The following is a 27,880-nucleotide window of genomic DNA, read 5'->3' as shown; positions in this document are numbered from 1 at the left end:
GCTGGAGGCAAGTGAGGTCTTTATTTTCTCTGCAGTGCTAGTTAGCTCTTAGGCTGGTGCGTGGCGTCTAGAACCAACGTAGGCACGCTCCCTGGCTATCTCTAGTTGCGTTTGTCAGGCGTAGGGCAGCGGTCAGCCCAGGTTCCATCACCCTAGAGCTCGTCCGTAATATATTTGTACTTTGCTTGTCCTGTGCTATCCCTAGCCATGGGGATTCATGACAGGAAACTGGCTATTAGGAGCAGTGCCTAGTGAAAAGACTATAAACATAAGGATGAATGACCTCGGGGAGATCAAAACATCCAACACCGCGGAGACACCATCACGTCTTTCTCAACGCAGTGATCCAGAACTCTGCCCCATCCCTAAAGGGAAATATGCAAATGCATGTAAAAAAGCCGCGGAGACACCATCACGTGTTTCTCAACGCAAGCAATGAATAGCCAGGTCTTTCACCGGGAAGGAACAACCACGGGAAGGGCAGCATTCAATAAAGGAAAACCACCTATGCCAAAACATGGTATCCATCCACAGACAGCTGTTTGTGGATGGATACCATGTTTTGGCATAGGTGGTTTTCCTTTATTGGATGCTGCCCTTCCCGTGGTTGTTCCTTCCCGGTGAAAGACCTGGCTATTCATTGCTTGCGTTGAGAAACACATGATGGTGTCTCCGCGGCTTTTCTACATGCATTTGTGTATTTCCCATAAGGAATGGGGGCAGTGTTCTGGATCACTGCGTTGAGAAACACGTGATGGTGTCTCCGCGGTGTTGGATGTTTTGATCTCCCCAAGGTCATTCACCCTTATGTTTATAATGTATCTTATCAGAGATATTTGCTTCTTTCTCTGCCAGAATTGATAATTCATAACCAAAATTCTAAATTCTGAGGTAAAATCGGGATTCAGTGTAGACAGATTTTCCCATTACCGAGATAGGACATGGCGTCTGCTACTGATGAGATTCCATCTAAATGGGAGGATGAGGGTGGAGCTTTTGTCTCCCATCTACATAGAATTGTAACAGCCCCCATCTCCTATCTCAGTAATGGGAAAGTGTGTCTTCACTGAACACAGATTTTACCTCAGAATTGATAATTTTTATAAAGACTGATCAATGCTGGCAGATAAAGAAGCACTTTTTTGTGTCTTGATTGGGCAGTTAGACAGAGGTTGCCTTTATCTAACAATAACTGTTGCTAAGAAGAAAAAAGTAATTTTGTTCTGTTATGCGTGTACAGAATATATGCTATCTGCAGTTTTTCCTAGAGTTTATAGCATCTAAAATTGTTTTCAGAGTAATCTGTAGAGTTCAAGTGACTTTGAAAAGCAATTTTTATTGCTGAATTGATTAAACTTGTAAAAGCTGCCTGAGGTGTGAGCACGTCATCACCCTCTCCAGACTCTTAGACTTTACAGGTGAGGACAAAGTGCAGACATATTAAAATCTTGTCAAAGTCCATCGTTTTCTCTTTGCTTTATCCAAGTGACTCAGAACCTGTGACCTGGGGGTGGGTGAAGCGTTTTTACCTACAAATATAGAAATAAACTGTTTCTTTCAACAACCCTGTACATGGCATCTCAGTAGGACTGGCGTGTCTGCTTTTTTTCAAGCTGCAGCTTGATATGTAGTCTGAGTGTGAATAGAAAATTGCCTTCATGTATACATGGAAGCCTCGCCTATATGTGTATAACGAATGGAAAGAACAAAGGCTTCCATCCTGGTGGTAAACTATGTAATTGGGCACTTACTGGCACTATGATGACTGGTGTTCAGTACACCCTGCACTAGAAGGCACTTGGGAATATGATATCCTAGGCCGAATTGAGATGTCCGTGATTTTTCACATGCACAAAAAAATGTTCCAAGTTTCATTTGTGTTTCGGATTTGCTTTTCATCAGTGTTTGGTCAGTGTCAGCTTTTATCATCAGTGATTTTCACATACAGATACACAAACTGCAAATATTCTCCTATACATTACAATTACGGATTACACCGTGATTCGAATTTTGTGCTGTCTGTGATTTTCACAAACTTGCACACTTGTGAAAATTGTGATCCGTAAAAATGGACATTTCTTTGTGATTCTTTTTTTTTTTGCAGATACATGATTTGCAAAAAAAACCAAACAAAACGTTAATATGAATAGCACCGTATAATTTAATGGGTACGTGTTCGATCTGTGAAAAACATGTTTAGAACATGTATATTTTTCATGGATGTCTGAATGAAGCCTTAAAAGTTTATCCCAAAGGCCTATGTTTCTTGACCAAGAGAGTCCTTAATAAGAATCTTTCAGCAGTTTAAGCATGAAAAACTAGCCACATCATGGAACATTGGCTGCAGAGAAGAATGAAACATAGTTTTTATTTTTTAATTTCTTTCTCCATTGTGGCATTATTAGCTTGTGAAGTTTAGGTCCTAATTTATGATAAGCCCAACTGGGCGCTACCAGAGATTTGTCTCTGCATGAGGTTGACCAATCTTAGGCTAGGTTCACATTAGCGTTTCTGTGCGCAGCGTATCATCTGCATGTGCAAACGCATGCCAAAATGCATGCTTACGCCTCCGCATCATCTTACGCATGACGCAAAAAAATGCTGCGTGTGTATGCGTTTAAATGCGTTTAAATGCGTTTGCGTTTTTTATGTGCATAGTGGAGGCGGTGATATCATTTATTCGGACTCCCATGACAGCACCACGAGAGAGGGGATCCGCCCTTCAGGAACAGGAAACCTACAGATATTAAAGGGCGGCACCTCTCCCACGTATCAGTTGGTTTCCTGTTCCTATAGGGACAGCCGGCCGACTCAGGTAGTGAGAGGGTCTCCTACCACGACCGGTGCGGAGTTCCTGGAGGCGTCACCGTGGTCCTCGCAGGGCGGTGATGCTCACAGCAGGGAGCGGTGACCAGCGGTCTTTTCCATCTCCAAGCCGGCGTGAGGTGAGTATGTTCCCCCTCGTTGTTTTCTCCGGGGTGTATGGTGGTGCTGAGGCTGTCTGTTCCGGAGGGAAGCCGTCTGGGGCACCGCTGGCTAGCTGGGTGTCCCACACTGCTCTCGGCGCCGACAAGAAGCGCTGGGGGCCACGGTGACGTCTAGGGGCGGAGCTGGTGTGTGTTTCGGGGTCTCGGGTCGCCGTGCATGCGTGGTGGCTCCAAGATGGCGGCGCCCACCGGTAATTGCACGTCAAGCAAATCATGGGCTTTCCTGCCTGTCACCTGCACCTGGGGGGCGGACAGCGAATCAGAGGGCAGCGCCGTGCGATTCTGCTGAACCAGAGGAGGGGATTTAAGCAGGCTCCAGACCCGGACCCTTGCTTCTGGCCTCAAGGTGTGAGGATGGAGAGTGACCATGAGCAGCAGGCCCAGCTGCTGGAGGAGATTCGTCAGAAGCCCAAAGCAAAGGACCATGTCAGGAGAAGAGACGATTCCCGTCGTAAAAGCTCCTCCAAACAAGGATCGGATGCATCATCCAGAAAGGATCCCCCTCGTACTCCGGTATCTTGTTTCTGCAGCCAGTGGTAAGTGATCACTCAGTGACGCAGTACCCCTCATATCGTTTATTTTAGGGGAAGAAGTGCATCGGTAAGGCTAAACACAAGGAATGCGCCCTTTGTGGAGTCCCCTTACCAAAATCATGCTCGAAACACTATGTGCCCCATGTATCCAGCAGACGGTGAGGTCTCAGGGAGGGGAAGGGGTGGAGTGGCTCTAGCTCTAGAAAAACTACATTGCCTTATTATACTCCCTCAGGTAGCGGAAGAATCTACTAATATTGCGGCAAGCCTGAAGGAGATGGTCAGGGTGGAAGTTAAGCAGTCTCTTAAGTCCCTGTCTCAAACAGGGCCCCCTGGTCTCTGATTCTTCAGGGGATGATGATAGAGATGAAGGCTCCTATGATTCGGCCCCCTCGTCCTCCTCGTCGGGAGAAGATTCTGGCCGCTTTTGTTTACCCCTTCAAAAAGATGTTTTGATTAATGATAGGGCCTTGGGATTGTCCTTACATGAAAAGATAACATTGAGCCCATTAACCCTTATGTCACTTATATGGTGGCTAGACAGGGATAAATTAGCTGCAGGTGTTCCTTTGGTAACAGATATAACTTGCCTGATAACCACAGATGCTAGCCCCTCAGGGTGGGGGGCCCACATGGGTGACATTGTGGTTCAGGGACAGTGGGACTCCCTCGCAACGGCTTCATCCAACCAGAAGGAGTTGATGGCTATTGAGTTATCAGTTAAAAAGCTCCTCGTGTATCTACAGGGTCACCACGTCAGGATCCTTTCGGATAACCAGGTGCTGTGGCCTATGTAAATCATCAAGGTGGGACACTTTCCGAGGCTCTGATGCAGGTGGCAGATCACCTTTTCCAGACAGCAGAAACACATTTTCAATCTTTAACTGCGCTCCACATCAGAGGAAAAGAAAATGTAAAGGCAGACTTTCTCAGCTGCAATACCCTAAGGCAAGGAGAATGGTCTTTAAACAGGGACATCTTCAATCTGATTGTCCGCAAATGGGGTCAACCAGAGGTGGACCTCTTTGCCACCAAACGCAACAGAAAAGTAACAAAGTTCTTTTCCTTGAATCCCAGGGAGAATCCTCTGGCTGTGGACGCCTTCCTGATAAAATGGGATTTTCATTTGGCCTGCGCTTTCCCACCATTGAACCTGTTGCCTCTAGTGGTGAGGAAAATCAGGGAGGATGGGGCAAGAGTTATACTGATTGCCCCGTTCTGGCCCAGGAGGACCTGGTACGTATGACTCAGGACAATGTTGGTAGACGATCCCTGGGTACTTCCAGACATCCCAAACTTGCTCTACCAAGGTCCGATCAGCCATCCACAAGTGAAGGGACTCCATTTAACGGCATGGAGTTTGAGCGGTCGTTGTTAAAAGACAGAGGCTTCTCCCCGAATTTAGTAGATACCCTTCTTAAGAGTAGGAAACAGATCACAACTAAGATCTACTCTAGAACTTGGAAGAAGTTGCTGGCAATATCAGACTTTGACATAAAAGAGGGGGGGGGGGGTGCCGATATGCCAGATCTTAGAATTTCTGCAGAAGGGATTGAAATTCAATCTTTCCACGAGTACACTAAAAGTACAGGTCTCAGCCCTAGGAGCCCTGTTCTCTTGTAATATTGCCAACAATTATTGGGTTTCGAGGTTTATTAAGGCTTTTGGTAGAGCAATACCCATACATAAGAGTATGACGGTTCCGTGGGATCTTAATCTAGTCCTTCCATCTTTGACAAAAGAACCCTTCAAACCCCTACAATCAGCCTCAATAAAGATGCTATCCCTTAAAACAGCTTTCCTGGTAGCGATAACATCTGCACGTAGAGTAGGAGTCATCCAGGCACTTTCCAGGCTTCTCCCTTATACATAATTCTTGCAGGATAGGGTGGTCTTCAGGCCGGACCCAGCTTACTTGCCGAAAGTAGCATCCCATTTCCACAGGTCTCAGGAAATAGTTCTACCATCATTTCTCCCTAATCCTTCTAACTCTAAAGAAGAGGAACTCCATACATTAGATGTCAGAAGATGTCTTCTGCAATATACAGTATCTCAGTCACTGATACTTGGAAGAGAGAGAATGCGCTATTCTTATCCTTTCAAGGTCCTAGGAAAGGGTTTAGAGTATCAAGATGGACACTAGCTAGATGGATTAGAGAGGCTATCTCTCTTGCTCATACAGCAAGTGGGGATCCGGCTCTGCAGAAACTGAGGGTGCATTCCACCCGGGCCATGGCATCATCCTGGGCGGAAAGATCTGGAGTATCAATCGAACAAATATGTAAGGCGGCCATATGGTCATCCCCTTCCACCTTTTTTAAACACTATTGGTTGGACTTGGGGTGCTCCTCAGATCTCACTTTCAGGTTAAGGGTGCTACAGGCTATAGTCAGTCCCTAAGGTAGCTTACATCTGTGTAAATCTCTCGTGGTTCTGTCATGGGAGTCCGAATAAAGCATTAAGCTACTTACCGGTAGCGGCGTTTTTCGGAGGCCCATGACAGCACCCTTAGTCCCCTCCCTTTTTCCCGTGGGGCTTGCACTTCCTTAAGTAAATATTTTAAAATATATATATATATATATATGAGTTTTTTCATGTGTGATATCTGGCTTGCAGATTATATAAGATACTAGATGGTGGCCCGATTCTAACGCATCGGGTATTCTAGAATATGTATGTATGTATGTATGTCGCGCTGTGAGTGGGGGTTAAATTCCGCACCAATATCGCTGATTGGTCGCTCCCGGCTGGCCAATCAGCGAAGCGTGGTTCAAATCTGGTGCCAACTCGCAGCCAGACTGCACCTGTCGCTGATTGGTCGCGGCCGGGCACGACCAATGACCGAAGCGGTGTTTAAATCCCGCGCCAATATCGCTGATTAGCCGCGGCCGGCCGGGCACGACCAATGACCGAAGCAGTGTTTAAATACCGCGCCAAATATCGCTGATTGGTCACAGGATGTCGGGGGTTCGGGGTGCTGGATGTCGGGGGTTCGGGGTGCAGGATATAGTACAGCCACGTAGTATATAGCACAGCCACGTAGTATGTAGTATATAGCAGAGACACGTAGTATATAACACAGACACGTAGTATATAGCACAGCCATGTAGTATATAGCAGCCACGTAGTATATAGCACAGCCCGTAGTATATAGCACAGTCACGTAGTATATAGCACAGCCCACATACTACTGTATATAACAGACAGTCACGTAGTATATAGCAGAGCCACGTAGTATATAGCAGAGCCACGTAGTATATAGCACAGCCACGTGGTATATAGCAGCCACGTAGTATATAGTAGCCACGTATTATATAACACATCCCACGCAGTAAATAACACAGCCCACACAGTATATAGCACTGCCCACATAGTATATATCAGTCACGCAGTATATAACACAGCCCACGTAGTATACAGCAGTGTGGGCACCATATCTCTTTTAAAAAAAGAATTAAAATAAAAATTAGTTATATACTCACCCTCCGGCGTCCACCGAAGTTGTCCTGATGCATGCGAGGCTGCCGCCAGCTTCCGTTCCCAGAGATGCATTGCGAAATTACCCAGATGACTTAGCGGTCTCTCGAGACCGCTAAGTCATCTGGGTAATTTCGCAATGCATCTCCAGGAACGGAAGCTGGTGGCAGTCTCGCCGCTCGCGCATATCGGTGGATGGCGGAAGGTGAGAATAGCACCATTTTTAATTTTTTTTAATTTTATTATTTTTAACATATCTTTTTACTATTGATGTTGCATAGGCAGCATCAATAGTAAAAAGTTCGTCACACAGGGTTAATAGCAGCGTTAACAGACTGCGTTACACCGCGTTATGCCTCGGTGTAACACAGACGGTTTAACGGAATGCTAAAACGCTATGTGGGCGGCGGGCGCTGACTGGGAGGGGAGTATGGAGGGGGTGCTGACTGCAGGGGAGTAGGGAGCGGCCATTTCGCGGCCGGACTGTGCCCTTTGCTGATTGGTCGCGGCCGGCTGGCCGCGACCAATCAGCGACTTGGGATTTTCGTGACAGACAGTCAAACAGACAGACAGACAAACAGACGGAAGTGCCCCTTAGGAGATTATATATATATAGATTATATGTAATTGTATATATACAGTATACTGTATGTGTGCTACTAACCGCGGTAGTCATCTCAGGCTCTGAAATACAACTGATACGTGGGAGAGGTGCCGCCCTTTTGTATCTGTAGGTTTCCTGTTCCTGAAGGGCGGATCCTCTCTCTTGTGGTGCTGTTATGGGCCTCCGAAAAACGCAGCTACCGGTAAGTAGCTTAATGCTTTCCTGGACATGCGCATTCTAAAGTACGCATGTGTATTGAACGCATGCGTATGCATGTCCTTGCGTACCAATGCATTCCCATAAACACTAATGCGTTTTTTATTCACTCATCCGCAATCATTCGCATGCTCACGATTGCGCAATATTTTACCCCTCAAAAAATGCAACATGTTGCGTTCGCCGGACACCGTGAAAATACGCATGCAGACGCATGTCCCTGCGTACACCATGTTAAAGATATGTACGCATGACGCATGCGGATCATTTGCTACACACAGAAATGCTGATGTGAACCCGGCATTAACCAGGCATCAACACACAAGAAAAAAAGAACACACCCCAACAATAGCTTAGAACAGACATTGTCCTACTCCACACTGATGAGGGGCAAATACCCCGAAACAGCTGTCTGTGGATGGATACCATGTTTTGGCATAGGTGGTTTTCCTTTATTGGATGCTGCCCTTCCCGTGGTTGTTCCTTCCCGGTGAAAGACCTGGCTATTCATTGCTTGCGTTGAGAAACATGTGATGGTGTCCCCGCGGCTTTTCTACATGCATTTGCATATTTCCCTTTAGGGATGGGGCAGTGTTCTGGATCAATGCGTTGAGAAAGACGTGATGGTGTCTCCGCGGTGTTGGATGTTTTGATCTCCCCGAGGTCATTCATCCTTATGTTTATAGTCTTTTCACTAGGCACTGCTCCTAATAGCCAGTTTCCTACTCTACACTGATGAGGGGCAAATACCCCGAAACAGCTGTCTGTGGATGGATACCATGTTTTGGCATAGGTGGTTTTCCTTTATTGGATGCTGCCCTTCCCGTGGTTGTTCCTTCCCGGTGAAAGACCTGGCTATTCATTGCTTGCGTTGAGAAACATGTGATGGTGTCTCCGCGGCTTTTCTACATGCATTTGCATATTTCCCTTTAGGGATGGGGGCAGTGTTCTGGATCACAGCGTTGAGAAACACGTGATGGTGTCTCCGCGGTGTTGGATGTTTTGATCTCCCCGAGGTCATTCACCCTTATGTTTATAGTCTTTTCACTAGGCACTGCTCCTAATAGCCAGTTTCCTACTCCACACTGATGAGGGGCAAATACCCTGAAACAGCTGTCTGTGGATGGATACCATGTTTTGGCATAGGTGCTTTTCCTTTATTGGATGCTGCCCTTCCCGTGGTTGTTTCTTCCCGGTGAAAGACCTGGCTATTCATTGCTTGCGTTGAGAAACATGTGATGGTGTCTCCGCGGCTTTTCTACATGCATTTGCATATTTCCCTTTAGGGATGGGGGCAGTGTTCTGGATCACAGCGTTGAGAAACACGTGATGGTGTCTCCGCAGCGTTGGATGTTTTGATCTCCCCGAGGTCATTCATCCTTATGTTTATATTCTCCTATGTGAGACATGTAATGATAGAGAATTTTGGTGTTCAGGCAGCAGTCAAGCTTCAATACCATGTAGATGCACGAATACCAAATGTGGTTTTCAATGTCCAAGTAAAAGAAGGTGACACATATAATGACAGACAGTCTGCTCTCCTCACTGGTCTCACTGCAGAGCTGTGTGTGACTACAAAGTGTCTGGAGAATAGCAGAGATGAGTGTGATTACTAACACTTCTCCAGCTTTCATCTCACAACAGTCGGGTTCTGGGTAGGTGCAGCACAGGGCCATAGCCCGTCCTCCCACACCGATGTGAGATGAAAGCTGAAGAAGTGTTATTGATTACACTTATCTCTACTTTACTCACAGTTCTTGTAATCACAGACAGCTCTTCATGCAGTGAGACCAGTGAGGACTGCAGACTGTCTATTATTACATGTCTCACACAGGAGAAAGTCTGTTTTAAACTATTGTGGAGGTATGTTTTTTTATCCCGGGTTGTTGCTGCCTGCTTATGATTGTACATAGACCCAAAAACAAGAAATTCCAGGACTAAAGTCATCATTGTAAAATTAAAACGTTTTAACTTTATTAGGTACAGATTATAAAATATTAGTAAAATCCAACACCGTATATATAGGTATATAATATATATATATATATATATATATATATATATATATATATATATATATATATATATTTATTTATTTATTGTTATAGCGCCATAAGTCAGAACTGGTACAGGAGGAGAGAGGACCCTGCCCACGAAGGCTCACAATCTACAAGGGATGGGTGAGAATACAGTAGGCGAGGATAGAGCTGGTCATGCAGCGGTTTGGTCGATCGGTGGTTACTGCAGGTTGTAGGCTTGTCGGAAGAGGTAGGTCTTCAGGCTCTTTTTGAAGGTTTTGATGGTGGGCGAGAGTCTGATGTGTTGTGGTAGAGGGTTCCAGAGTAGGGGTGATACGCGAGAGAAATCTTGTATATGATTGTGGGAAGAGGAGATAAGAGGGGAGTGGAGAAGGAGATCTTGTGAGGATTGGAGGTTGCGTGTAGGTAAGTACCGAGAGACGAGGTCACAGATGTATGGAGGAGACAGGTTGTGGATGGCTTTGTACGTCATGGTTAGGGTTTTGTACTGGAGTCTCTGGACAAAGGGGAGCCAGTGAAGGGATTGACAGCGGGGAGACAGGTGGATTAGTCGGGCAGCAGAGTTTAGAATAGATTGGAGGGGTGCAAGAGTGTTAGAGGGGAGGCCACAGAGCAGGAGGTTGCAGTAGTCAAGGCGAGAGATGATGAGGGCATGGACTAGGATTTTTGCAGATTCTTGGTTGAGTAATGTACGGATTCGTGAAATATTTTTGAGGTGAAGTCAGCAGGAAGTGGAAAGGGCTTGGATATGTGGTTATATATATATACAAGCATGAAATCAATAATCATATTAGGTGTATTTCTAATACCACCAGGGACCCGACACGCGATTCGCAAATGATTCTTCAGGGGTCTACCTGCTCATGATTGGTCTACCTCATGCAGCTGAAGAAGTACATGTCACATAACAGTACATAACACCTAATTTTGCTTAGCATAAATTACCTAAACTTTACAAGTTATTATCACCCAATTGAACAGGATAAATTAAAAGAGAAAAACTATGTTTTATTCAACTCTGCAGCCATGATGGTGGCAAGTTTAACATGCTCAAAATGGTAAAAGTTTATCTTTAAGAGTCCCTGTTTTTTTTTTCTTCAGTATAGCTCAGAGAATGTAAGATGAACTTTCACTGATTGCGAAAGTAATGAATAGAATGTTTAACAAAATGACGGAAGAGGAAAACTCACTGAATAATCACTGCTAATGATTTTTTCTGTATTTGAAGCAAAAATATTCCTTATCTATGCATCTTATTCTGGATTTTCTTTTGCTGTAAAGCACTAAAGTGGAGAAGAAGTAACATGAATAGTAATAAAATCACTATGTGGATGACATTACAGCTGGAGATATGGGATTACGAAGGACAGTTGAATATTTGTTGCCGTCGCATTCTATGTTTGCTTTTTACAATTTCTGGTTGAGAGCTTTCTTTACAGATTTGAGATTTTGATGTCTCATGTCAGTAGAGCATTTGGCTGTTGTTGTGGGGTTTTTTTTACACCACTTATTTAGATTGTTTGAGACTCTCTTTGTTTTGTCTTGCTTTTATTATTTGTATTTCATTTGGCAAATCCATGTTTTACAAGCTTTGGAAATAAAGGAAACATGTTTTTTGACTTGTGATAAATGCGGGCCCTGTCTTTTTAGAAGACTATGTTTTAAGGCTGTGTTATGGAGCAGACAACCTAAGCTCAAGTTCATAACATAGTTTATGTAAACGTGATCTGCCTGATAAAGGCACTGTTATGTACCCAGAGGGCTGAATGCCCCTTAACAAAGTAATTCATGTATAAGTAAGGAAGCAGTGGTGGGCAGGAACCAATGATAAAAATCATGTTTGGGTTCCGTTAAATACTTATGGAGGCCTCCTCATTCCAATACTTGTTCTAGTCTACATTTAATTGCTTATTAGCTTTTATTTTAACAAACTAAATACAGATTTTCCAATATTTTATTAGATTCAGAGGACGCCGATAGAAAGAGGATTTGTCAACTGGTTTGGTCCTGAGCACAGTCCACCTCTGAGGTCCAGTAATGAGTGGAGTTCTTGGCAAAGCTGGTCTCCATGTTCTCGGACATGTGGAGGGGGAGCTGGAGTACGCACACGACAATGTATTAGAAGGTAAATATCTACAGATAGACAAAGTTGCCTTCATTGAGTTGAATTGTATTTGTATTTAACTGGAATTTCTATCAAGAAACAACTGATTAACAGGAATAGTTTTGTAAAAAGCTTTCAAAGATTCTGATGCTCTGAGATAATGTTAACATTTTAACAAAGAAAAAGAAAACTCATAATAACAGTAATGAAAACATAAATTGAAGTCCACAAGTGATTCAAATTTCACTTTATATAATATTATACAAATCTTTGTAAGGAAACTACCATCATTGACCTTTCTGCAGTATTCTGCACATTTGTAATGTCTGTGTAGTGTAGAAAGATTTCCTGCCACCCATTACCCTTTAAAAATCTCCTGTTGATGGATTTATTATGTGTTCTTGTTTAAATAGGAACTGTATTTTCAACAAACTTTCCACAAATCAATACATGCAAATTTAAGAAAGTGTGTAAAATCCTGTGTTGAAATCTTTTGAGCAAGATGACTGCCAGTACAGTGAAGAGAAGAGGGGAGTAGGAGTGAGGAGAGGGAGAGAAAACGGGCATATGGAGACACGGAAAGGTTGTGCTGAGCTTTCTAACAAGTCTTTTACCTCACTCCAGTGCTGGATTCATATCTACACTGATCTACTGCTGTATAATTTCATTAATTTTGCTGTTGTTTGTTTCTGTGTGCTAATGGGAAAAATGAGCAGGAATACCTCTCTGGGTACTGTACTGTGTATGTAAGCTTTCATACCAGCTATTCTCCTCTTAAAAGCTCCCAGTCTATAGCAAATTAGTGAAACAGAGGCCGCAGAGGGGAAAACTGGTAAAAATTTGGGTTACAATGTCCAGAAATAGTGTATCTCCTCGTGTACACAAAGGACTGCTTATTCTGAAATGTTATTTAAAAGTATGGTTACCTTTTAGCAAACAGTTGAAATACTAGTAATCAGGATATTGGAGCATCAATGTGGTAATGAAAAATACTGTGTCCTGGTCTTGCTTTCGCACATGCTATAATAAGATCTGTCAGCAGCACCAATTAATCAGCTTCTTGAACTTTTCCACGTGATAAAAATGAACAAACCTTAAAATAAACTGAAAACTAAGTGTAAACTGCAAAAAGGTCATAAGAACATATAACTGTTATAGTCGCTTATTTTATGAACCCAAAGCCGGTATGTGAGGGCAGTAAGGAAAGTTATCCAGTCCTTTTTCTGGCTACAGCAACGTCAAATTTGGCAACTTAAATTAATCCTTTAACATTATTTTTATTCTCTACTGTGAACAATATTTTTACTTTTGGCATAGCACCCAGTGTAGGTGAGACCTCAGTAGAAATGAGCTGACTTGTGTTTATATTTGCATGCTCTCATTAGTTGCTTCAGTAAAAACAATCTCCACTTCCTTCAGATCTTTTATTTAAACACATTGTGTCTATACATTGTGGATATCGTCTGCTGAGCTATATAAAAGTCATCCATCTTGTAAATCTAACATATATGCTCTACCTAACATTGACAGTGGTCAGATATCGTTGTTATAACTCTTTTTAGTAATATCCTCTCCTGCTACATTGCCTGCAGAAGAATTCTTGCGTCTGGCTTTTAGAAGAAATGTATTTTTGTAATAATTTGTGGATTTATTTTTTTTTTTCACTTCTTATCCCGCTTCATGGCTGTTTCATAACAGAAATTCTGCAGGTCCAGACTGCCATGGAGACACTAGACAATATCAGGCGTGTAACATGAAGGTTTGTACGTTACACTGTTGCTTATTTTAATAATATACATTTAAAGGTGCTGTCTGGGACTTTTCTATTGGGTTTTGCTATGGCCTATCCTTAGGATAGGTGATCAATATCTGATCGGTGGTGGTGTAACCACTACCACACTTGGACAACACAGCTCTGTCAACTATAAAATGGCCACCCCCTATTTGAATGAACAGAAGGCGGATGTGTGGTACCTGCCACAACCATTATACCGTTGACGGAGCAGTGCTGTACAGTTCTACAACTGTGCAGTTCTGGCATCAACCAGGGTCAGGATCACCTGATTGGCGGAGTTGCTAGGAGTTGCCTCCCTCGCTGATATGATATTAACATAGTTAGCAAGGCCGAAAAAAAAGACATTCCGTCAGCATAAATTCCCAAATCTATATCCTTCTAAAGATCCTTATCACTGTAAGATACAATATTGTTACTATCCAGGAAGACATCCAAGCCTCTCTTGAACCCCTCGTCTGAGTTCGCCATCACCGTCTCCTCAGGCAAGGAATTCCAGATTCTCACTGCCCTATCAGTAAAGAATCCTCTTCTTTGTTGATGGAAAAACCTTCTCTCCTCCAGAAGCAGAGAATGCCCCCTTGTGACCGTCACCTTCCTTGATATAGACAGATCCTCAGAGAGATATTTGTATTGTCCCTTTATATACTTATACATGGTTATTAGATCGCCCCTCAGTCATCTTATTTCCAGACTATGTAATCCTAAATTTGCTAATATCTCTGGGTATTGTAATTCGCCCATCCTCTTTATTAATTTTGTTGCCCTCCTTTGTACTCGCTCTAGTTCCATTATATCCTTCTTGAGCATCAGTGCCCAAAACTGTACGCAGTACTCCATGTGCGGTCTAACCAGGGATTTGTACAGAGGCAGTATAATGCTCTCATCATGTGTATCCAGGCCTCTTTTAATGCACCCCGTGATCCTGTTTGCCTTGGCAGCCCTTGCCTGGCACTGGCTGCTCCAGGTAAGTTTATCATTAACTAGGATCCCCAAGTCCTTCTCCATGTCAGATTTACCCAGTGGTTTCCCGTTCAGTGTGTAATGGTGATATTGATTCCTTCTTCCCATATGTATAACCTTACATTTATCATTGTTAAACCGCATCTGCCACCTCTCGGACCAAGTTTCCAACTTATCCAGATCCATCTGTAGCAGAATACCATCTTCTCTTGTATTGACTGCTTACATAGTTTTGTATCATCTGCAAATATCGATATTTTACTGTGTAAACCTTCTACCAGATCATTAATGAACATGTTGAAGAGAATAGGTCCCAACACCGACCCCTGCAGTACCCCACTGGTCACAGTGACCCAGTTAGAGAATGTACCATTTATAACGACCCTCTGCTTTCTATCACTAAGCCAGATACTTACCCATTTACACACATTTTCCCCCAGACCCAACATTCTCATTTTGTGTACCATACTCTTGCATGGCTCGGTATCAAACGCTTTGGAAAAATCAAGATATAACACGTCCAATGAATCACCTTGGTCCAGTCTCTAGCTTACCTCTTCATAAAAACTGATAAGATTGGTTTTGATAGGAGCGATTCCTCATAAACCCAGAAACCCTTCAAATATTTTACCAACAATGGAGGTTAGACTTACTGGCCTATAATTTCCAGGTTCACTTTTAGAGCCCTTTTTGAATATTTGTATCACATTTGCTATGTGCCAGTCCTGTGGAACAGACCCCGTCGCTATAGAGTCCCTAAATATAAGAAATAATGGTTTGTCTATTAGATTACTTAGTTCTCTTAGTACTCGTGGGTGTATGCCATCCGGACCCGGTGATTTATCTATTTTAATCTTATTTAGCCGATTTCGCACCTCTTCTTGGGTTAGATTGGTGACCCTTAATATAGGGTTTTCTTTGTCACTCGGTATTTCACCTAGTATTTTATTTTCCACCATGAATAGGCCATCAATATAAAAGTCTCAGACAACCCATTTAATAGAGTAAAAAATGCCATAGGTAGTAATTTATTTTTTTCTATAGGACTGTCCATCTGGAGTGACAGATTTTAGACATTTCCAGTGCTCCGCTTACAACAATAAACCTTTAATGGGAAATTATCATAAATGGGTGCCTTTCCAGTCAGGTAAGCATGCTCAGTATTTTTTTTTATTTCATAATGTAAGAAAGCATGTAATCAGGATTCAAGATCACTTCTTGCTCTGCACAGAAAATGTCATGGTGTAGAACCGTGCATTATAGGGAGCCTGTCATTGGTAAAATGTTAAAAATGTGAGGGCATTGTTTCATAGTTGTTGAATCACTGAGCGTAGACATGTGAACCTCTTAATGATTTTAGCCGTTCCCGTGTGAGAATGAGCACAATTAATCTGCAGCGGCATTCTCTACATTGTGCTAGAAATCATTAATAGGAGTCCGATGTATTCCTGAGATGCATTGATTACTTCTCCCTCATGCCAACCACTGCTTCTGATTGACACATTTCTCCTGATGGAGTTGATGGAGATAAACTGTCAACCAACGGCTGGGATGTCCGAGGAGAAATAGAACCATGGAAAGTATAATGTACTCCCATAATAATTTCAGTTTAGTACATGATCAGAGGCTCTACCCAACCAGTGTCAACAACAAAGGTGGCCATACCCCACTACAGTGCCAACGGCTATCTCCCCCAAACCTCCCTTCCAAAGGTATGCTCGGCTCAGCAAGGCATTCATATTAAAAATGACCGATCCTGCATATGTTTTATGCTTTTCACCTTGTTTATTTCAAAACTCAGTAAAATAAATGTTAAGGAAAAATGTCTGATGCTTCACTACCACCAAATCATGTTGCAGATAGCTCCCATAAATACTGGTCTGTAATATGTATGGGGACCATAAGCAAGCATCTTTTCCAGCAGGTACTCTCAGTAACCCACCTGAAAAAGCGTTAGATAAATGTTAAAAAGAATGAACACATATATGCATATGTTAAAGGGGTTGTCCACTACTCTTGATCAAAATGTTTGGCTCCCATAAAATAACAAAGCTTGTACTCGCCTCCCGTGCCGACACCGTTCCTGCGGTGTCGGCACTCGCTTTCTCCCGGGCTCTCGTGCGGTGTTGTGGTATCGACGCCCAATCAGCGCTGGCGTCACTGTCTCCGCCTTCGGACAAATCGAACATGAAGAGGAAGTTCAGGCTGCAGCTGATCTTAGACTGTCTCTTCATGTTTGATTTGTCCAAAGGCGGAGACAGTGACGCCAGCATTGATTGGGCACTGGCGTCTCGTGTCACAACAACAGTACACGAGCCCCGAGAGAACGAGTCCCGACACAGTGGGAGTGGCATCGGCACGGGAGGTGAGTATAACCTTTATTATTTTATTGGGGCCAAGCGAGGGGTATGACAGGAAGTTATACAAGTAGTGGACAACTTCTTAAAATCTTTTCAGCTTCTTTAACGTCTTAACCCCTTCCCGACCTGTGACGCCACGTAGGCGTCATGAAAGTCGGTGCCAATCCGACCTGTGACGCCTATGTGGCGTCATGGAGTGATCGCGTCCCTGCAGATCGGGTGAAAGGGTTAACTCCAATTTCACCCAATCTGCAGGGACAGGGGGAGTGGTACTTTAGCCCAGGGGGAGTGGCTTTGCCCCCACGTGGCTACGATCGCTCTGATTGGCTGTTGCACTTTCAACAGCCAATCAGAGCAATTTGTAATATTTCACCTATGAAAAGTGGTGAAATATTACAATCCAGCCATGGCCGATGCTGCAATATCATCGGCCATGGCTGGAAACCCTGATCTGCCCCCCCCCACCGCCACCGATCTCCTCCCCAGTCCTCCGTCCTGTGCTCTGCTCCTCTCCGTCCGCCTGTCCGCTCCCCCTTCCTCCTGTCCGCTGCCCCCGTGCTTCGATCCCACCCCACCTTGCTCCGATCCTCCCCCTGTGCTCCGATCTCCCCCCCTGTGCTCTGATACCTCATACTTACCGAGCCTCCCAGTGTCCATCCGTCTGTTCCATGGGCGCCGCCATCTTCCAAAATGGCAGGCGCATGTGCAGTGTGCCCGCCGAATCTGCCGGCCAGCAGATTCGTTCCATGTACATTTTGATCACTGTGATAGGTTTTATCACAGTGATCAAAATAAAAAAAATAGTAAATGAACCCCCCCTTTATCACCCCCATAGGTAGCGACAATAATAAAATGAAGAAAATATATTTACTTTTATTTTTCTACTAGGGTTAGGGTTAGAACTAGGGTTAGAACTAGGGTTAGTGTTAGGGTTAGGGCTAGGGTTAGGGTTAGGACTAGGGTTAGAATTAGGGTTAGGGTAAGGCTATGTGCACACGTATTCTGGTCCTCGGCGGATTTTTCCGCAGCGGATTTGATAAATCCGCAGTGCAAAACCGTTGCGGATTTATTGCGGATTTACCGCGGTTTTTCTGCGTTTTTTCTGCGGATTTCACTGCGGTTTTACAACTGCAGTTTTCTATAGGAGCAGCTGTAAAACCGCTGCGGAATCCGCAGAAAGAAGTGACATGCTGCGGAATGTAAAACGCTGCGTTTCCGCGCAGTTTTTTCCGCAGCATGTGCACAGCGTTTTTTGTTTCCCATAGGTTTACATTGAACTGAAAACTCATGGGAAACTGCTGCGGACCCGCAGCTGCGGAAATGCTGTGCAGCATTTTCCGCAGCATGTGCACATACCCTTAGAATTAGGCTATGTGCACACGGTGCGGATTTGGCTGCGGATCCACAGCGGATTGGCCGCTGCGGATTCGTAGCAGTTTTCCATCAGGTTTACAGTACCATGTAAACCTATGGAAACCAAATTCGCTGTGCCCATGGTGCGGAAAATACTGCGCGGAAACGCTGCGTTGTATTTTCCGCAGCATGTCAATTATTTGTGCGGATTCCCGCAGCATTTTACACCTGTTCCTCAATAGGAATCCGCAGGTGAAATCCGCACAAACAACACTGGAAATCCGCGGTAAATCCGCAGGTAAAACGCAGTGCCTTTTACCTGCGGATTTTTAAAAAATGCTACGGAAAAATCTCACACGAATCCGCAACGTGGGCACATAGCCTTAGGGTTAGGGTTGGAATTAGAGTTAGGGTTGGATTTAGGGCTAGGGTTGGAAATAGGGTTAAGATTATGCTTGTGGTTAGGATTATGGTTAGGGTTAGGGGTGTGTTGGGGTTAGGGTTGTGGTTAGGGGTGTGTTGGGGTTAGGGTTGGGATTAGGGGTGTGTTGGGGTTAGGGTTGTGGTTAGGGGTGTGTTGGGGTTAGGGTTGTGATTAGGGTTATGGCTAGAGTTGCGATTAGGGTTAGGGGTGTGTTTGGGTTAGTGTTGGAGTTAGAATTGAGGGGTTTCCACTGTTTAGGCACATCAGGGGTCTCCAAACGCAGCATGGCGCCACCATTGATTCCAGCCAATCTTGCGTTCAAAAAGTCAAATGGTGCTCCCTCCCTTCTGACCCCCGACGTGCGCCAAAACAGTGGTTTACCCCCACATATGGGGTACCAGCATACTCAGGACAAACTGGGCAACAACTATTGGGGTCCAATTTCTCCTGTTACCCTTGCGAAAATAAAATATTGCTTGCTAAAACATCATTTTTGAGGAAAGAAAAATTATTTTTTATTTTCACGGCTCTGCGTTGTAAACTTCTGTGAAGCACTTGGGGGTTCAAAGTGCTCACCACATATCTAGATAAGTTCCTTGAGGGGTCTAGTTTCCAAAATGGGGTCACTTGTGGGGGTTTCTACTGTTTAGGCACTTCAGGGGCTCTGCAAACGTAACATGATGCCCTCAGACCATTCCATCAAAGTCTGCATTCCAAAATGTCACTACTTCCCTTACGAGCCCCGACGTGTACCCAAACAGTGGTTCCCCCCCACATATGGGGTATCAGCGTACTCAGGACAAACTGGACAACAACTTTTGGGGTCCAATTTCTCCAGTTACCCTTGTGAAAATAAAAAATAGCAGACTAAAAAATCATTTTTGAGGAAAGAAAAATGATTTTTTATTTTCACGGCTCTGCGTTATAAACTTCTGTGAAGCACTTGGGGGTTTAAAGTGGTCACGGCACATCTAGATTAGTTCCATGGGAGGTCTAGTTTCCAAAATGGGGTCACATGTGGGGAGCTCCAATGTTTAGGCACACAGGGGCTCTCCAAACGCGACATGGTGTCCGCTAACGATTGGAGCTAATTTTTCATTCAAAAAGTCAAATGGCGCTCCTTCCCTTCCGAGCCCTGCCGTGTGCCCAAACAGTGGTTTACCCCCACATGTGAAGTATCAGTGTACTCAGGAGAAATTGCCCAATAAATTTTAGGATCCATTTTATCCTGTTGCTCATGTGGAAATGAACAAATTGAGGCTAAAAAAAAATTTTTGCAAAAAAAAAGAAGTACTTTTTCATTTTTACAGATCAATTTGTGAAGCACCTGGGGGTTCAAAGTGCTCACTATGCATCTAGATAAGCTCCTTGGGGGGTCTAGTTTCCAAAATGTGGTCACATGTAGTGGAGCTCCAATGTTTAGGCACACGGGGGCTCTCCAAACGCGATATGGTGTCCGCTAACGATTGGAGCTAATTTTTAATTCAAAAGTCAAATGGCGCTCCTTCTCTTCCGTGCCCTGTCATGCGCCCAAACAGTGGTTCCCCCCCACATATGGGGTATCGGCGTACTCAGGACAAATTGTACAATAACTTTTGAGGTCCAGTTTCTCTTTTTACCCTTGGGAAAATAAAAAAATTGTTGCTAAAAGATAATTTTTGTGGCTAAAAAGTTAAATGTTCATTTTTTCCTTCCATGTTGCTTATGCTGCTGTGAAGCATCTGAAGGGTTAATAAACTTCTTGAATGTGGTTTTGAGCACCTTGAGGGGTGCAGTTTTTAGAATGGTGTCACTTTTGGGTATTTTCAGCCATATAGATCCCTCAAACTGACTTCAAATGTGAGGTGGTCCCTAAAAAAAATGGTTTTGTAAATGTCGTTGTAAAAATGAGAAATCACTGGTCAAATTTTAACCCTTATAACTTCCTAGCAAAAAAAAATTTTGTTTCCAAAATTGTGCTGATGTAAAGTAGACATGTGGGTAATGTTATTTATTAACTATTTTGTGTCACATAACTCTCTCGTTTAACAGAATAAAAGTTCAAAATTTGAAAATTGCGAAATTTCCATTTTTTTCACAAATAAACGCAAAAAATATCGACCTAAATTTACCACTAATGTGAAGCCCAATATGTCACGAAAAAACAGTCTCAGAACCGCAAGGATCCGTTGAAGTTTTCCTGAGTTATTACCTCATGAAGGGACACTGGTCAGAATTGCAAAAAAACGGCCAGGTCCTTAAGGTCAAAATAGGCTGGGTCATGAAGGGGTTCAGGTTTCCAAAGATCCATAGCAGTTAAAAAAAAAAAAAAAAGGGACCTGACCAATCACCGAGTAGCTTCCGGTTGGAAGCCACTTACTGATTTACTCAATACAAGTGTAAAAGAAAAAAAGGCTGATGGTCAAAGTTGTTGCAGGAAAACAACCACTACTGCCCACCGCTCATAATCTCTAGCTATAATCCTACATGGTCTGAGTCTTAAAGTGAGAGCATCCACTAGGCAATCTCAATGAAACCACCATGATTTTCTGATGTACCCCGCCATTCACTCTTGCCTGATGAAGTGTCTATGACTGAAACGTTGTCCTCACAAGAAAATATTTTCAGACAATGCGGTATGTCTTTTTGGAAAAACGTAATAAACATGTTTTGAGACAAACCTGCTTATTTTGGACTGTTGTTCCATCTCTTTTTTGACATTCAAAAGACACCGGCTTGTCTTGAAAGGTTTCCTCCTGAAAAACTTTCTGGGTTTTCACATGCCTAAATGATGCCATTTTCACATCCTCTTAAGAGTGTTTTCCAAATACAAATCAATAGGTATATTCCTCGAACAATGAAGTTTTTGATTTATTAGTTTTTCCAAATAACTTTTCACTGTTTTTTTTTCTATTTTACAATAAGGACAAGGTGACTGTGAGCTAAGTTGCTTGGCACAAGGGCAAAACTTTTATTACAACTTTGGGAAAGTTTTGGATGGAACGCCCTGCCATTCAGAATATAACGGCGTCTGTATCAATGGCCATTGTCTTGTAAGTCTACATGAAAGGTTAACAAAATAATTATTGAAGTATTTTATTTGCTTGCATAAGGCTGGCTGTACTTCCCACTAAAGATTAGTGCTATATGGACTATACCAAATGTCGACAAAATAGCTGATCTCCGCTTACTTAAAGCTACGAAATTAGAATTGAATGACAGGACAAAATTATAAAAACGAGTCTATAAAAATCTGAGCAGGAGGAGGGAGATGTATTAAAACAGTCAGAAATGTATAACTGACTGTATGTTCTTAATGTGTCATATCCATCTATTATTATTATCTATTATTTAGGCTTATACTGCCTACGACAAGACATCATACCTGTTCTGTCTGATGCCTTGATGAGACTAGTGTGTAATGGAGAGGGCACATTTTAGTTTTTCAGACTCCATAGTAGGCTTCTCTATTATTTCATATGGATTACCTATGATTTTTTATCACACATTTATTCTATTATATATAATTGAAATGTTATTTTGATGGAACAAACACTCCAAAAGGTTTTTTTTCCAACTTCACAAGTTAATAACTATTCACCTAATAGTTGATGACTTGCTGATTGATGGGGATAGGACTGCTGGAACCCTACCGATCCTGAGAACTGGCCTCTGAAATGTTACATTTATTGTCTATGGGACTGTTGAAGATTGCTGGCTGTCTAATAGAGAAGGATTAGAGCGGTAACATACATGCTATGTATGTGCTCCATTGTAACTGAGTATTTTGGAGCTCCTTGGTCTGGATCAGTGGTAATCCCAGTGATCAGGCCCTAAAAATAGTAGTAATTTTATTTATATAGCGCCATCATATTCTACAGCACTGTACATGTCTCAGGGTACGTGTGCAAATAATATCAGACATTACAGAGTAAAACATAATTTAACAATTAAACCAGAGGAGTAAGAGTCCTGATCACAAGTGCTTACAATCGATAAGGAAGTATGGATGACACAAAAGGTAAAATGTTCCTGCAGTGTGCGATCCAGCCATTTTTATAATGAGTAAGGGATAGATGATGATTTGCACAGTTGGGAATAGTCCTTTAAAAACATTTAAAAGTGATCCTTTATATAGTGGCATTATAAGAGATCTTATTTTAAGGACACAATTTTGTCATTTCATTGTTTTCCCAGCAAGTCGGTTGTGATTTCATTCTTGGGTCTGAAGAGAAGACTGATATCTGTGGGGTTTGCGGAGGACAAAATGTATCCTGCCAACACCATCGCAATATCTACACTACAAAGTACCCAGCTTCTGGTAATTGTCATGCTGCACTTACCTCAGTTGGCACAGGTCACACTGCCAGGCCAGACATCGGGGACAGAATAGAGATATGGTGCTCACAGTAGCTGATTTATCATTGTTTCTATACTGGGTTAATTAGTATGGTCTCATTCATATTCACAATTCTTGTCAGGAACACTCCAAAGCTGGGGATCAGATATTCTATCATAGAGCACACTGACATAGGCTAGCGCTAAAAAAATATAATCTATGTGAGAAAAACGAAGGAGAATTTGTTAAAGTAGTTACACCACTTATCACTGTACTTTTGAATATGTTGTATATTGTTTCTAGACATTTCTATCTTACAAAGAATTTGTATATAAGTATATAGTGATGGCGGCCGAAAGTGTTGGCACCATTGAAATTGTTCCAGAAAATGAAGTATTTTCTCCCAGAAAATTATTGCAATTACACATGTTTTCTTATACACATGTTTATTTCTTTTGTGAGTATCATAAAAAGGACAGAGAAAAAAAGGTGAATTGGACATAATTTCACACAAAAAATCAAAAATGGGCCAGTCAAAAGAGTTGACACCTTTCCAAAATTGTGGGTAAACAACTTAGTTTCAAGCATGTGAACCAGATAAAAAGATAAAAAAGGGAGAAGTTGACTCAATGGAGAGTAGAAAGAGGATAAGAGAACTGTCTGAAGACTTGAGAAGCAAAATTGTTGGAAAATATCAACAATCTCAAGGTTACAAATCCATCTTCAGAGTTGCTTTGTCCATGGTGTGCAACATAATTAAGAAGTTTACAACTCATGTCACTGTACATATCTCCTTGGACGTGGGCAGAAAAATTGATGAAAGGTTGCAACGCAGGATAGTCCGGATAGTTGATAAGCAGCATCAATCAAGTTCCAAAGAAATTCAAGCCATCCTACAGACTCTGGGTGCATCAGTGTCCGCTCAAACTATCCATTAACATTTGAATTAAATGACCTTCTATTTCAGGAGGACCCCACTGCTGACACAGAGACATAAAAAAGCTAGACTGCAGTTTGTCAAACTTACTTGAGTAAGCCGTAATCCTGGGAAAGCATCTTGTCGACAGATGAGACCACGATAGAGCTTTTTGGTAAAGCACATCATTCTACTGTTTACCCAAAATGGAATGAGGCCTACAAAGAAAAGAACACAGTACCTACAATCAAATATGGTGGAGGTTCAAAGATGTTTTGGGGTTGTTTTGCTGGCTCTGGCACTGGGTGACTTGAATATGTTCAAGGCATCATGAAATCTGAAAATGAACAAAGGATTTGGGGTCGCAATATAGAGCTCTGGGTCAGAAAGCTGAGTTTGCATCCTAGGTCATGGGTCTTCCAGCAGGACAATGACCCCAAAACATCCTTGAATAATCACCCAGAAATGGATGGAAACAAAGCGCTGGAGAATTCTGAAGTGGCCAGCAATGAGTTCCAATATAAATCCCATTGAGCACCTGTGGAGAGATTTTAAAATTGCTCTTGGAAGAAGACACCCTTCAAATATGAGAGATCTAGAGCAGTTTGCAGGTGTAAGAAGCTTGTTGATGGTTCCAGGAAGTGATTGATTGCAGTTATTTATTCGAAAGTTTATTAAGTTGAGGGTTCGAGCAGTTTTCTCTGGCCCATTTCGGGCATTCTATGTGAAATTATGTCCAATTTGCCTTTTTTTCTCAGGTTTTTTTTTGTTCCAGTAAATACAAAAGAAATAAGCGTGTATATAACAAAATGGGTGTAATAATTGCAATAATTTTCTTGGATAAATACTTTATTTACTGGAACAATTTCAAAGGTGCCAACACTTTCGTCAATTACTGTATAATATTCCTTACTGTCCTACTGTCGTGGTTAAAAAAAGAAGAAACCACTCATAGCCCGTTTAAGAATGCATTAACCAAGACAATTTTTCTTCTGCTGGTATCTGCAACAAGCCAATTTTTCCAGAGACCACTATGTCAAGCTCAGCATGTCACTTGCATTTTCCCATTACATGGTGGCTATTCGGATGAATGTCTGTCCATATAATGATTGCGTCGGCAAGAATTGGAGCAACTTCTAGTGGATGGAGCTGAACTGCAGTGCTAAATGCAGACATGTACACAAGTGGCACATTTTATGGAAATGCAAAAAACTATTTCTAATCCCAGATGAGCAAAGGGAGACATATGCCATATACTGATGTCATGGTGGTTTGTTAGGTGCCCTCCTCTCTAAGCCAGAGTAGTGAAACCCTACATTTCAGCGGAGTCCTTGGCCAATCCATTATTAAATTAATGCCCATTATTTGACCGGACGCCATGTAATACGACACTGCCTGTATAATGGCAGCTTTTCAAGGGGAAATGTCTGTCTGTCCATCATTAGGAGATATTGCTTTTAATAAATGAAAATACATTCAGCAAATTTGCAATTACATAACTAAATATCTTAAATGATATAGTATAACAATTAATTTTATTGACGTCTTACTCATTTCAGATTGAGTGTTTACGGTTAAATGTGAGGGACCCAAAATAACCATGCAGGTATACATACCGCTGTATAGAAACTTGGCCGGTCATGGCACATCGGAAACAGCTGAGAACAATCAGGGTCTTCCCGGTCTTAGTAAATGGAATTCTTTACATTCATGTTCCAATACACACAAGTCACTGAGTGCATCAGCTCTGTGTTTTATTAACCCCTGTACCTTGGCGGTGTCTGCACATAGAAATCTTTCCAGCATCTCCTGTCAGCAAAATGACAGGCCTGAGGGGAGAGGGATAGTGTTTCACCTCGTTAAAATGGTTCTAGGACTCACTGTTCTTCATTATTGTGATTTTAGGGCTATTTGGATACAATGAAGTGACCATGATTCCTGCAGGTGCCACTAACATCAGGGTGACTGACAAGAGCAATAATTATCTAGGTAAGTACAGGCTACGAGAGAATGCTTCAGGTACGTGGATGTCCAGGGACTGAGGCCGGCGCATGTCTACTACACAACATTATGATAACTTATTTGTCACATTAGCACAGTAACCAGATGATGTTCTCTTTAAATTTTGCACGTGTGGAAGCTCAATTTGTATATTAAGAAAAATGTGTTTTTCTCTGGAATAAGACATCGAATTTTATTCAACTTTCCATGACCTGTGTGCCCATATAGATGGCTTAAGACGATTGATCCTATTGATAGATTCCCTTTAAGTGACAACAGATGGTGACATTATGAAAATAAAGCAGTTGCACTAATTAAAAACCTACACAGATGATTCCCCGATGGAGTCATTCACTATGAGGCAGACTGAGTCACTTTGTGTTCCCTCTGGCTTTTATTATTTACAGGAACAGAGGACAGATGAAGCACAAAGTGACTGTCTTCTTCATTATTAAGAATAGCTCCGTCCGTGGTTCCCAAAGGGAAAACTTCATAAAAGTTGCTGATAGGATCACTAGGTGAGGTGAATCCACCAAGCTCAAGGTACGGATGGGCAAACAGACCACGGTGGGCACACGGAGTAAGGGCATCGGTGAAGCAGCTAGGTGGGGCACGCAGGACACGGACAACCAAGGGAAAGGAGACCGCAGGCAAGCAGGCATGATGTAAGAAACCGCAGGCAGATGTCTCGATGACAGAAAACGATGTCAGGAAACTATAGGCAGGCGGAGGATGTCAGGAAACTGCAGGCAGTCGGTGGATTTCAGGAAACCGCAGGCAAGCAGAGGACGTTAGGAGCTCTCAGGCAGACTAACGTCAGTAAACCACAGGCAGGCGGGGTACAGGAAAAGGTGTATAAACCTAAACGGCAGATACCTCTAAATGAGAGATTACACTTTTTTAAATTCAATTTTGGCTTCAAAATCATCTAAAAAAAAAAAAAAAAAACTTGAAAACCCAGCCTCATTTGTTCTATATGCCCTAATAGGTTGGACATAAACTATGGATTTCCCAGAGCATTGAAGACATTTCAATACAAAATATAAAGTGCAACATAATCTGTTATTTGCAGTTCCAAAAGTTGTATGTGATCATGCATGATGCAACCTTTTCTTCTGCTTATTATGAAGCAATTTTCAAGACCCCCCAGTGGACCTCTCGGATCTTGTAGCTTGTTTTTATGTAGAGTTAACCAAAGTTGTTTTCTGTGTTACAAATGGCATCCTGTTTACAAGATCAGTTTTCCAGCTTTTTAAAAGTACAGCTTTGCTATTGCATAATCAAACGTTCTACAGTTTTCTTGACATAACTGTTTGAATCAGTCTCCAACCATTTACAAGATCTCTTATTGCTGTCATGGCACTCGTCCTCATCCAGGTGCAGGGCTTGTTATCGGATCTGATTTTAGCCTCTGTTATATCAAGAACATTCATAGAAAGCAAGCCGAGATCTTTAACATGGGGAGGAATTCATCCAGAAGATGAAATGAGTTTTCATTATGTTATTGGTTTGATAAAGACCTATTTTACATAATGAAGCATGAAAGTCACTCACTCCATTAGAATTGTTTGGTAAATGTTAGTTGACTTGGGAAACAACTTGACATGTAAAGTATTGTTGTAAAGGGGCGTATGACTTTAATATTTTCCCCGGGGTAGTTTAACCAGTTCATTCACCCACTGACAGCACAATAATTAAAATTTAAAGTGAAGATGGGTGTAATGGTATGTCAGTGGCTGAGGAGTTCTTGACACTGCTGTAAATCCTTAAGAATTAGATTGTCATAACATGCC

General features: G+C 42.5%; 1 protein-coding gene across 1 annotated transcript in view; it reads left to right on the top strand.

Moving 5' to 3' along the window:
* LOC143775439 (ADAMTS-like protein 5) overlaps positions 1-27,880 on the top strand; it is a 96,511-nt gene that overhangs the window by 51,547 nt on the left and 17,084 nt on the right. Inside the window, exons 3-8 of the mRNA XM_077263573.1 lie at positions 11,818-11,981; positions 13,659-13,719; positions 15,760-15,862; positions 21,757-21,884; positions 23,029-23,152; positions 25,992-26,075. Coding sequence (XP_077119688.1) covers positions 11,818-11,981; positions 13,659-13,719; positions 15,760-15,862; positions 21,757-21,884; positions 23,029-23,152; positions 25,992-26,075 — 664 coding nt within the window. The remainder of the gene's footprint in view (positions 1-11,817; positions 11,982-13,658; positions 13,720-15,759; positions 15,863-21,756; positions 21,885-23,028; positions 23,153-25,991; positions 26,076-27,880) is intronic.

Source organism: Ranitomeya variabilis, chromosome 5 (genome assembly GCF_051348905.1).
Source record: "Ranitomeya variabilis isolate aRanVar5 chromosome 5, aRanVar5.hap1, whole genome shotgun sequence".
In the NCBI taxonomy this organism is placed as follows: Eukaryota; Metazoa; Chordata; class Amphibia; order Anura; family Dendrobatidae; genus Ranitomeya; species Ranitomeya variabilis.
Note: the sequence above shows the minus strand (reverse complement) of the source record. Positions and strands in the feature narration are given on the sequence as shown.